This window comes from Halichoerus grypus, chromosome 1 (assembly GCF_964656455.1).
Source record: "Halichoerus grypus chromosome 1, mHalGry1.hap1.1, whole genome shotgun sequence".
NCBI lineage: Eukaryota > Metazoa > Chordata > Mammalia > Carnivora > Phocidae > Halichoerus > Halichoerus grypus.
The window spans coordinates 166,251,733-166,264,494 of NC_135712.1; the positions used below are offsets into that span (position 1 = coordinate 166,251,733).

Below are 12,762 nucleotides of genomic sequence, written 5' to 3' on the forward strand. Positions count from 1 at the left end.
GGGTGAGGGGGATCAAAAGGTACAAATTGCCCATTAAAAAATAAATAATGGGGCACCTGGATAGCTCAGTCAGTTAAGTGTCTGACTCCTGATTTTGGCTCAGGTCATGATCTCGGGAATGTGAGTTCAAGTCCCTCATTGGGCTCCACGCTGGGTGTGGAGACTATTAAAAAAAAAAAGACATAAAGACATTGCAGAAGCATATAAAACGTTTATGATATAATCTCAAGAGAAAAAAAAATCAGAAAGCAAAATTATATAATAATTAGAAATCTGTAAAAACAGGTAAAATAGGTATACAGGTGGCCAAGGATTATGCAAAAATGAAGTAAGAAAAAGTTGTGTTAGGATAATTTGATCCCTCCCCCACAAAAAACTGAGCCACCCAACAACTGGATACTCTAATAGAATCCCACAAAACAAAACAGATTCCAACTAAAGAAAAGTCCTTAATGGGAACCAACTAGTACATAAGAAACGCAATCATCTGGCTTCTCAATAGAATAAAAAATTTCCATAATTAAGACAGATTCAGTACTACGGCCTTGACAGTGAATGGATGGGACTATTTGATTCACTCTGGTCAGGCTGACATGGGTAAAGGTAAGTAAAACATGGAATGCCATTATCTCGACAATTCCATTTCGCAGAAGGAAGGGTAATCAGATGGATACAGGGACCCGACTCATGCCCCAAGTGACTCCTGTCTTCACTTCATCTATGGGGACTTGGCTTCTTGGGACTGCAACTCACTGTGCTTGTTTGGAATGTTAATATTTCCCCTTATGGATAGCTTAGGTTTATTTTATTGCCAAGATGAGTAGGAAAGACCATCTAGCAAATCATCCCCTCAGATTATCTTCCCCAGACAGCTAATGTTTATTAGAGCAACTACAGAAGGCACAGAAGGGATGACTGTGGAGAGAGCGAGAGAAAAGAAGGAAAACTAGCCATATAATTAATTTTAAGTCTGTGGTACTTAAAATTCATAGTATGAGAATGTTACCTTGTGTTCAGACACTGAGGCAGTGCTTTCAATTGCCTAGAAAAAAAAGGGTCACAAAAATATTACAACACATAAGTAGAACACATTTCACTTTATTCAGCATGCCCTATTCTCCTGAGAAGAAATCTGCCCATCTGGGAACCATCATCTATCATTTCTACTTGACTGACTTTTAACACTTTTCTTCCCACCTACCTTTACTTACTTATCCATCACTGATTGCCACCTACTTCCTCCTTAATATTCAAAGTCATAAAGATCTCACTCACCTTAATCCAGGCTTCTGAAATGATTTTCTCGTATCTAACAGCTGACTTTATTACATCAAAGAAGAGAATAACACAGTCCTGACCGCTGTTTTCTTGATTTCCTGAAGAACTACAAGTAGCAGAGGGGGAAAAAAATCATTCTTCCATTTACCAGAGAGGAACTTATAAAATCTGGATTCCTGTTTACTAGCCAAGTGCCTGTTCCAAGGCACAACTTCATGTGTAAAATGGCTAATAAACTTGTACTGTAGTCTATCTACGATTGATCTGAATAGCCGGGAGAATACACCCCACCTGCCAACGTATACATGTACACACACATTCCATGTACCACATACATATGATTTGAAGCACTGTATAATGGTACATGCAAACAATATTATTACCATTATTTGTAGTTGCAAGTATTAAGATCTACTGTCCTGGCTTCAGAATAAATGTCAGAAAACTTGCCTTGCCCATGTGAGAAAAAGGGTGGTAACTGTCGATGACATTATACCTTTGTCGTCCTTTATTTTTCAACTTGCTTTGGGAAGCCTGCAACCGCGATGGTAAGATACAATGCTGCAGATCCAACTTCTCCCGCAGCTCAGAAATTACCTGTGGAAAATAAATATTAAGTTATGTGTTCTGCTCATTCACAGTGGATTGGCACAGTTCGCTCTTTCAGCAGAGCCATAACAATCCCCTGAAAGACTGAGTAAGAAGAATCACTAAATGTTAGATAAGGTTTTTTTTTTTTTTTAAGATTTTATTTTTAAGTAATCTCTATACCCAACATGGGGCTCAAACTCAAAACTCCAAGATCAAGAGTCGCATGCTCTACTGACTGAGCTACGGGGTGCCCCTAGACAAGGCATTTTGAAAAGGAGAGTTAATGAAAATAGTTAATGCAAGGATAGTATGTTATGCCCTTCAAAATTTCAGAATTCCTTGAGGTATTACACTAAAATAGCAAATATAACGCTTATGCAACAATAAATCTAGCTAGTTCCATTCTATCCCCTGAATACTATCTGGATTAATCAGCATTATCAATTGGTTTGGGAACAAAGAAGAATTAGAAGCTATTAGTTTAAATAATGTATATTGATGTATCTTCATCTAGGTACATCTCTTTTCCATTACTGACTTTCAGAAGGGCACCACCATTATACTCTGTACTCCCAAGGATCTAGCATGCCATTGGTGTTTGTTGGGAAATAATAAGGTACCTCAAGTGCATCTGCAGCTGTTACGGAATGAAGAATGAACTTGATTATCACAGGTAAATCATCCAATCTCACAGATAACAGCTTACCCATCACCAACTGGCGGACCTAAACATAAAAAGCACAAAAACCTTGAATATTTTTATGTTAATACCTCAACTTAGTACTGACCTGTTAGGTTAAATTAGAAAACCTACTTCTCTCACTCAGTTTTCTCACTTGTAATTTAGGAAGAAAAACACCTCCTTTTATTTTCAATTTTATTCCAAATTACAAGCTTTCAATTGTTAATGCCACAGTTTCTTCAAAAACAGACAGGTAATAACTGTAAAAGTGTTATTATCTTATAATTTAGAGCCTGAATTTTCCATTGGCTGAAGGAAGACACATAAAATTATTATTCCTATGAGGAGCAGTGTGTAAATATTATGCAAGATAGTGATTTCCACTAAAACTTACTGCTTTGAAACAGAGCAGCAAATCCATCATACTATGGCATATGAAGTTCATCAAAGAGAAAAAGAGATGAAATGTCATTCAATATCGTTTCAAAAAATTTTTTAAAGATTTTATTTACTTATTTATTTGAGAGAGAGAGAGAGCACGAGCGGAGGGGAAGGGCAGAGGGAGAGGGAGAAGCTGAGCAGGTAGTCCAACATGCAGCTTTATACCAGGACTTTGGGATCATGACCCGAGCCAAAGGCAGACCCTTAACCAACTGAGCCACCCAGGCGTCCCTGTATCATTTCAAAATTAACCTTTCATATGCAACTGCTTCAAAGCAATGACTGACACTGGTTCTGGGAGGTAAAAAAGCTGGCTCTGTTTCTGGAGAGCAGAGTCCTTCCTACCTGAGACAGGAGCTTCGGGTCAAGTCGGAGGCTGGAAAGAACATCCAGGATAGGGACAGTGAGTGGAGTATTCTCCATTAAAAGGTCACTGTGAATGGTGGAAAAAGAGAAAAGCTGTGTAACTTTTAACAGAGCTGGGCAGATAATTACTCGGAAAAATCACTCAGGATATGGGAAGAGAGGACATACTCAGTTCCCACTGAACTTGTTAATAGTATATTTTGTTAAAAATTGGTTTGTTGTTTTTTTTAAGATTTTATCTATTTTTTTTTTTTTAAAGATTTTATTTATTTGAGAGAGAGAGAATGAGAGAGAGCGAGTACATGAGAGGGGGGAGGGTCAGAGGGAGAAGCAGACTCCCCGCTGAGCAGGGAGTCCGATGCGGGACTCGATCCAGGGACTCCAGGATCATGACCTGAGCCGAAGGCAGTTGCCCAACCAACTGAGCCACCCAGGCGCCCAAGATTTTATCTATTTACTTGAGACAGAGAGAGCACAAGCAGGGGGAGGGGTGGAGGGAGAGGGACAGGGAGAAGCAAACTCCCCACTGAGCAGGGAGCCCAACGAGGGGCTCAATCTCGGGACTCTGGGATCATGACCTGAACCAAAGGCAGGACGCTTAACTGACTGAGCCACCCAGGAGCCCCTAAAAATTGCTTTGATTTAAAAAAAATTCATGCTTGGGGCGCCTGGGTGGCTCAGTTGGTTAAGCGTCTGACTTTGGCTCAGGTCATGATCTCAGGGTCCTGAGATCGAACCCTACATCAGGCTCCCTGCTCAGCAAGGAGGCTGCTTCTCCCTCTCCCTCTGCCCCTCCCCCCGACTCGTGCTTGCTGTCTCTCTCTCTCAAATAAATAAAATCTTAAAAAAAATACATGTTCATTATAGAAAATTCAAACAACAGAGTAAAAACGAGAAGCCCTTTCCTCACCATCTCCACTACCCAGAGGTAACCACTCTTGAGTTGGGCACATATCCGTCCTGAGAAAAGGAAAAAGAAAACCTACAACAATTATAGTGACATATGAGAAGTATGACAGATGTACATGCAAGGCATTCCAGGAACACAGAATAGAGAACAGTGACAGATTCTAAGAAAAGGCTATACAAAAGGACAAGCTGGAATTAAGCAGGCAAAGTGGATGGTAGAGCGCTATACGCAGAGGAAGCATCCTACCCAAAAGTACAAAGGCAAGAAATCATTGGACATTTTTGGAGGTAGCTTTGCAGACAACTAAAGAAAAGGAAGTATTGCAAACTGAATTTTTAAAAACTATTTTGAGGGTAAGCAGGAAATTGCATTAAAACAAATCCTGCTACAGAGGGGTATTGTTCTCTCTTCTTTAATTACTGCCCTACCAATTACTATTTTTCACATAAATGATAGTAAGCAATGCTCTTAGCAGTGGGTCTGATGTGATGTACATCACAATGAGTCATTTAGGGACCAAAAAATGCAGATGTTTGATAAGCTCCACAAATGATTTGGATATGCAGTCACAACTGAGGACTCCCTGGATGGAAGAAATGCTAACGAACCAGATGGATCATATTTAGGTCTCCACAGACCAAATTTATATGCCTAATCCTAACCCAGTCTTCATATTCACAACCACTATACAGTTTAAAAGTAGATGGGTCTACCCAAATATATACTCATTATTACAAAAACAAGTCAAATCTCACACCTACTCATGGAAGGTAGATACCATCCTCTTTTATATAAATAGGAATACATTACTACTACTGTTTTCAGACAAGATCGGACACGTTCAGGGTGGTATGACCGTAGACCTACTACTGTTTTCATTCTGCAGTGTTAAGGCTCCCACAGTGGGAGCTTACCCACCTGAGTTCTTTCCCCACATCAGCATGCTGGGAATCCCCTAGGATCTCAGGTAGGCTGGTGACAAAGTCATGCTGCAGGTACAGTGGAGCAATACTGATCAGCTGCATGAGCTTGGTGGTGAGATCCTGCAATGAAGGAGACTGTTAGAACTGTTAGACACTACCCAGAACAGAGAAAGACTTCCTCCTCATGAAATGTAGAGCTGGAATTATTTTATGTACAATATGGCACCTATACATACATTCAAACTTAAAGCCTAAATTCAGAGGTAAATGACCCAGACATTTTCACACATGGGATAGTACACAGAAAACAAGTACCGTGGATGGTATATTATCTACTGGGTCTGTTATATACTTTACTTCATTTAAGATTTTATTTATTTATTTGAGAGGGAGGGAGAGAGAGAGGGGGCTCGAGCAGGTGGATTGAGAAGCAGACTCCCCACTGAGCAGGGAGCCTGATATGGGGCTGTATCCTAGGACGCTGGGATCATGACCTGAGCAGAAGACAGATGCTTAACCGACTGAGCCACCCAGGCGTCCCTACTTTATTTCATTTAATCTTCACAGCTCTATGGAGTCTGTGTGACAATTACTTTTTTTTACTTTTTTTTTTTTTTAAAGTAGACTCTACACCCAACGTGGGGCTTAAACTCATAACCCAGAGATCAAGAGTCACACACTCCACTAGCTGAGTCAGCTAGGCGCCCCGACAATTCCCATTTTTAAAATGTAAGGATATGCATTGCCCAAAGATACACAATAAGTACAATATAATACAATAAATACACAATAATATAAAATTCTAGTCCACATGAAATTCCAAAACTCATGTTCTTCCAAATAAAGATTTAGCCTTGGAATGCGTGACAAAAATTAATAGAATGATTTAAAGAACTCTGAAAAGAAATAGGCCTTACACACTAGGCTCAAAACAGATTCAATTTTACCAAGGTGCTTAATAACAAATAACATAATTGCAAAAACTTCCATTTGTAATCAGATTAAACATTTGCAGCAAGGTAGGTTGGTCTGGGATCTCACTGCTTTTGAGAAATAAAACACAGTCATCTGTGTACTTTGAAAGCTACCTAATTTCTTTCCAAATATTTATTTAATAGATATCTAGTAATCATAATTAGAAAAATTTCTCTTTTTTTTCTGGAGAAATTTAAAGGGTGAAATATCCATGATTCTCAAATTATGAAAGATGAAAAAAGCTGATAAATAGAAAAATGTGAATTTTCAGCTTAGAAAAGGGAAAAAAAAAAACCACTGCAAATTCCAAAAGTTTGGTTAAGTGTGGAAAACAGACTCTCTAAATCCAAGAGATAGAACAAGTCCTAAAGCCTACCTTGCCATCCACAATTCTGTCAAGCCATTTCAGCTGACTAATGATGAGTCTAGGCATGTTAAGTCCATCACTGTTCACACTGAAATGTTAGGATAAGAAGACAGAAACTTAGCTTTTCTGATTTACACAACAGCAAACATTAAGAGTGCACAAACCATTTCAGACATTCAATTAACACTTACTGAACATTTACATATTGCAAGCTGTGTTAGACACACAGATGATACAAGAAAAGCATGACACATATATGTTAAGATGGAAGAAGACACACTAAACTCTTAACAGTGGCTGCATCTGGGGAGGGTTTAGAAAGGTTAAGGAAGATCTGGAGAGTATTTCTTAATAACAATGTAAACAAAAAAATAAAGGCAATAAACGTGAACAAACTGAACAAGAAAAAATTTAAAAGGTAGAAAAGTGGTAAGTATTGAAAAAAGCAAGCATGTACTACTTTGGAAACATAGAAGGTCAAATTAGACTATGTTTGTGAAAGTACTGAAAACCATTTATAGATGAAGAAATGCTAGGGGCACCTGGGTGGCTCAGTTGTTTGAGCATCCGATTCTTGGTTTTGGCTCCTGTCATGATCTCATGAGTTGTGAGATCAAGCCCCGTAAGGGGCTCCAAGCTCAGGGGGAGTCTGCTTGAAGAGTCTCTCTCTCTCTGCCCCTCCCCCCACTCATGTGCAGCCTCGCATGTGAGCAAGTGTGCTCTCTCTAATAAATAAATAAATCTTTTTAAAAAAAAAAGAAATGTTGGCTTACTTATTATTATTTCCCCCCAAATGACAGCATCTGCCTTCCTCCCAACCTTCTATGTGGAAAGTTTTGGACTACTTCCAGTTTTTTTCTTGACAGCATTCTCAGTTTTTGTTTAGTGCAGTCAAATTTAACTACTGAAAAAGACATAGAGCATCTATGTGAGCCATTCAGGCAAAGCAGAAATTTGTAAAGATCCATCTTTTTTTTTTTTTAAAGATTTTATTTATTTATTTGACAGAGATAGAGAGAGCACAAGTAGGCAGAGAGGCCGGCAGAGGGAGAGGGAGAAGCAGGCTCTCCGCCGAGCAGGGAGCCCGATGTGGGACTCGATCCCAGGACCCTGGGATCATGACCTGAGCTGAAGGCAGCCACTTAACCAACTGAGCCACCCAGGCGCCCTGTAAAGATCTATCTTTAAGTGTATTATTACTATATACAAAACCTAGAAAAAAAACACGTTAAAAATGAGAAAGTAAAAATGACCTATAATACTGTCATCCAGAGCGGTCTGTTATTAATACGTATATGTATCTATAGTATGGTATATGTATTTTTTAAAAGATTTTATTTATTTAAGAGAGAGGATGCATGCACAGCGGGGAGGGAGGAATGGGAGGGAGGACCAGAGGAAGAGTGAGAGAGAAAATTCCAAGCCGACTCCAAGCTGAGCATGAAGCCCAATGCAGGGCTTGATCTCATGACTCTGAGATCATGACCCAAGTCAAAACCAAGAGTCCGATGCTTAACTGACTGAGCCACCCAAGGGACCCTGTATTTTTTTTTTTTTTTTAATAAAATACTGGGCTAAACTGTAAATACTGATTTGTAATCTGACCTTTTTTTTTTCAAATTAATGCAAGGCATTAAACAGTCCTCTGTATAATTTTTAATGTCCACATAATATTCTATTACAGGGATGTACCTCATTTACTTAACCAATCCCCTAGAGCTGAACATTTCAGTTGTTTACAATTTTTTGTTAAAAAATAATCTTATTCATTACTGTTTTCATTCGGTTATTACCTTAAGATAAATTAGAAGACGTGATTGAGCATTAAAGAGTATACAAAATCTAAGGTTTTGATACACACAACCTACTGCCCTTCAGAATGACTTGAACCAATTGATTATGTTTATCAGCAATGTATAAGCATGCCTGTTGATTACACTCAATAAGGGAGATCCTTTGAGAGTGGAAAAAAATGTATGTATTGTTTTAAATTTATATCTTTGATTATTAATGAAACTGAGCATTTAGAAAAAATGTTTGATGCTCTTATTTCTTTGTGAATTGTCTGTTCATGACCTTTTTCTACTTTTCTATTAGGTTGTTCATTTTTTTTCCAACTTAGTTATTTTTTAAAGCAAATTAAAAAAAAATTAGTACACATACACTATTAAAATTGAAAAGGCAAAGAACAGTATTCATAGAACATCTGATTCCAAGCAGCTGGCTTCCCTCCTTGGAGACAACCACTATTAACAGTTTATTGTGTATCCTTCTAGGAACATGCAGTCATATAAATAGATGATATTTCAAAAAAAGACCCCAGTAAAATTTCAGCAGTCACTTAAGAATCTGGTGTCATAATCAATATGATTTCCAGAGAAACCAATGATGTTTCAGAGTGATCTTTTCAGAGAGAAACTTAAGCACACAAAGGTAATTTAAGCATTCCAGAATAATTCCACTTACTTTTCAAAAAGAAATTCTGGCAACTTTTCAAATAAGGTTTTGATAATGGCAGGCTAAAAAAGAAGACATAAGGAGTTAGGAGATGGCTTTTAAATACACAACAGAAATATATAATTAACCACAATTTGCTCCAACAAGAGCTCTTGGAGGAAAACCCTGCTATAATTGAAATCCTCTTATTTTAGGAATGGCCACTTGAATGCTGCCTATATTTTGAACATAAGCTTTTGGAACAGAAACTTGTCAATGATGTGTCTCCTAAAAAATTACCAAATGATTATGAAGGCAGCACTAAAATAATCAAGTCATCAAAAATATTATTAAACATGACAACTGTTAACCCATGAAATGCAGCCTTAAGATTATCAAATAGTTTGCAAGAAAAGACTTCTCTCCAGAGGAATAAGAGGGCTCTTAAATGTAAGCTAACTAAATTATACTGAAGATTTCCAAAGAAAAGGAAGGGATAGGAGTGTGGGAAGATTAACAGTGGGAGAGAAGAAAAGAGAAAAAATGGAGGACGGGGTAAGAAAAGACTTTCCATTTTTTTTTTTTATAATTTGAAACATTTAAAACATGTTAAAGCATTGTCTATTCAATATATTAAAAGAGAGAGGAGGAAAAGGGCAAAATGAAGTTAATCAGCAAGTAAAAATTGAAATGGGAGATGACACAGCTGTGAATATGGCAGAGATATATAAGGTACTCAGAGCACATGGGAGGAAGCTTTACAAATCAGGAATCAGAGGCTGAGGGAATAAATGAGATTTCAAAGAAATGTACTGGGCTAATCAGCTCAGTCCAAAGCCACAGATATTGCCCTACCAGATGTATGTCAGCAATGGGGCTATAGTAAACTATTGCAAACCCAAATTCCCTGTTAACTCTACTTGACCCTGTGCTCGGGCATTTACACTTGGGCATACACCACAAATCATGTCCATCAAATGTTCGCAGAAAAAGTGGCAGTCTCACCTGTAATATGTCAATTCCCAGAAGCAATTTAATGAGGCTCTTAGAGTAAGATGTGCCTATGCTGAAAAAAAAAAAAAGAAAGAAAAAGATTTGTTTTCTATTTTGTTTTCCTTGTTTTTTTTTTTTTTTTTTTTTTAAGATTTTATTTATTTGAGAGAGAGAGAATGAAAGAGAGAGCACATGAGAGGGGGGAGGGTCAGAGGGAGAAGCAGACTCCCTGCCGAGTAGGGAGCCTGATGCGGGACTCGATCCAGGGACTCCAGGATCATGACCTGAGCCGAAGGCAGTCGCTTAACCAACTGAGCCACCCAGGCGCCCCTGTTTTCCTTGTTTTAATGTTTTTATCATTTTTTCTTCATAAACTTGGTTAAATATACAATTTTTTAAAAGATTTAAAAAAAAATTTTTTTTTTTTGTCAGAGAGAGAGCAAACGCGTGAGCCCACAAGCAGGGGGAGTGGCAGACAGAAGGAGAAGCAGGCTCTGCACTAAGCAAGGAGCTTGATGCAGGACTCGATCTCGGGACCCTAGGAACATGACCTGAGCAGAAGGCAGACTCTTAACTGACAGCCACCCAGGCGTCCCAAATATAAAATATTTAAAGAGAAACTATCCTGTTATATTAGAAATACAGAACATGAAAAGATGGCTCTTTTTTAAGATTTTATTTATTTGATAGAGACAGCGTGAGCGCATACAGAAGCAGGGGGAGGGTAAGAGGGAGAAGCAGGCTCCCCACTGATCAGGGAGCCTAATGAGGGGCTTGATCCCAGAACCCTGGAATCATGACCTGAGCCAAAGGCAGACACTTAACTGACTGTGCCACCCAGGAACCCTGGCTTTTTTTTTAATTAATTAATTTATTTATTTCGGGGGGGACAGAGAGAGCAAGCACGAGCAGGGGGAAAAGAAGAGGGGGAGGGAGAGAGAATCTGAAGCAGACCCTGAGCTGAGCACAGAACCTGACACAGAGCTCGATCTCACAACTCTGAGATCATGACCTGAGTCAAAAAACAGGAGTCAGATGCTCAAGCGACTGAGTCACCCAGGTGCCCCGAGAAGATGATTCTTAAACAGGGAGAAGTAGAGAGGTAAAATTCTATCAACACAGATGCGACACACTCTAGAAAACATTCTGGTTCTTAGTCTCATAATCATAAGTTAATAATTTAAAGGTTAGGTTAAAATTGAGGAAAAATCAGTTATAAATACAAAGTGAAATTCAAAAAAATTGTTTCCCCCGCCCATCTCCACCTCCCAATCCAGTTACTGTAACAGATTAAATGTCAGCAAGACTCCAAGCCTCCACTCCACACCTGGCTTCCTCATCCTGAAGACGTTCACATGACAAAAGGCAGTTCCTGAAACTGTCTTGGTCCTCAATGTAAGACTCCAGGCCACTAACAAATTCTTCTATTATCTTAATGACAATGAAAAAACAAAGAGTAAGATTTTTAGTTTAACGTTTGCTATAGGTTAGCTAAGAATCATTCTAGTCCATTCAACTTTATGCCAGCATCTTTATATTCCCAATTCCAGAGTAGTGCTGGCAAAAGCAAAAGTACCAGGAAGAAACACATACTTTGGGATAAGAAGGATGTTTCCTCAGAGTCTGAAAGAGCTTCTTTTGGAAAACAACTTGATCCACAGCTAAGATGAAAAAACAGTTGGTCACCAGTCTTTAGTATCTCCCAACCATAGTTTTACTTTCCTAAAGATGTAAGTTTCCTGTCTTATGAAACCAAAAAGGATATTTTTAACCTAATTTCAGAGCCAAATTTTCTAAACCCATGGTAAAACAGATTTAGCTTTGACAGAGGATACTACCAAGTATTCTAAAAAAGATATGGAATAATGGAGTAATCTATGCCCTAAAAGCAGGGTTTTAAATGGCTTTATAAATTTTCTTCTGAAATTACTCTAATACAGATCTAATTATTCTCTTGAGTATTAATTTATTTTTCCACAAGAAAACACTAAGTACTACTGGTATATGACATTTTTTTCTAAAAAAAAAAAACAAAACTAATTACTTAAAAAAATTAAAAATTAGAATTACTTTACTTAACATGCATTAATCACAACCAAGGACTATAAAAATGTTCTCTAAAAAGCAGTATCATTGTCATCCTTGTCTCAAGATGGCTGGTGCTCCCATTTTTAATCTTCACTGCCTCTCTATTTCGGAAATCCATGATTCAGTTCTGAGCCCTGCACTAAACCCAGAGAAAAGATTTAAATTAAAATATTACTTAGTTGATTCTGACTCTCTCCTGTTTTAAGAATAACTCCTGATGTTTTAAGAAGCTTTACAAAAACACTGTCATTTTCTTCAACTTCATTGTGAACATGAGATTTCTTTGTCTTCTTGGAAAGTGGTTGCTTCCTGGCTTCTGAAAAAAGACAAAATTTTCAAGAATGTGACAAATAGTAAAGATTAAAAATGTAAACCCTAGAATAACCCTAAGAGGAAAATTGATGGGTTCTTGAAGAATTGTATTGGAATTGATGCTGTAGTAAAATTTTATCTCTTAACAATGGTCAGCAATAGTGGCTTACAAACAGATAAAGCAATCAACAAATAGAATTATTTTTGCCTGTTCCATTTTCATTTGAAGAATTCAAAATGTGCCACTTCTAACAAAAATAACCATGAAAATGTTTCCCACCCAAATTCTAAAGCAGTCAGGGTGCCTCAAGCTGTTGTCTGCAAACCAGTGCACTCAAATCACTGAGAAGCTTATTAAAAGCACATTCTTAGGGGCTCCTGGGTGGCTCAGTCAGTTAAG

At 38.0% G+C, this 12,762-nt stretch overlaps 1 protein-coding gene across 4 annotated transcripts in view; it reads right to left on the minus strand.

The window, feature by feature from the left end:
- FANCD2 (FA complementation group D2) overlaps window positions 1-12,762 on the minus strand; it is a 56,424-nt gene that overhangs the window by 40,615 nt on the left and 3,047 nt on the right. For 3 of the 4 annotated variants that reach the window (XR_013448992.1, XR_004913273.2, XM_036079848.2), the window contains exons 3-14: window positions 12,226-12,366; window positions 11,556-11,623; window positions 11,290-11,393; window positions 9,975-10,035; window positions 9,000-9,052; window positions 6,543-6,621; window positions 5,187-5,311; window positions 3,338-3,425; window positions 2,490-2,594; window positions 1,775-1,875; window positions 1,276-1,384; window positions 1,007-1,042 (exon numbers count right to left, since the gene is read on the minus strand). Coding sequence is in view for 2 of the 4 variants with exons in the window: in XM_036079848.2 (XP_035935741.1) it covers window positions 1,007-1,042; window positions 1,276-1,384; window positions 1,775-1,875; window positions 2,490-2,594; window positions 3,338-3,425; window positions 5,187-5,311; window positions 6,543-6,621; window positions 9,000-9,052; window positions 9,975-10,035; window positions 11,290-11,393; window positions 11,556-11,623; window positions 12,226-12,366 (1,070 nt within the window). In the remaining 2 variants the exon portion in view is untranslated. Of the gene's footprint in view, window positions 1-1,006; window positions 1,043-1,275; window positions 1,385-1,774; window positions 1,876-2,489; window positions 2,595-3,337; window positions 3,426-5,186; window positions 5,312-6,542; window positions 6,622-8,999; window positions 9,053-9,974; window positions 10,036-11,289; window positions 11,394-11,555; window positions 11,624-12,225; window positions 12,367-12,762 lie in introns of those variants that run through there. The other variant, XM_036079853.2, reaches the window with a different exon arrangement.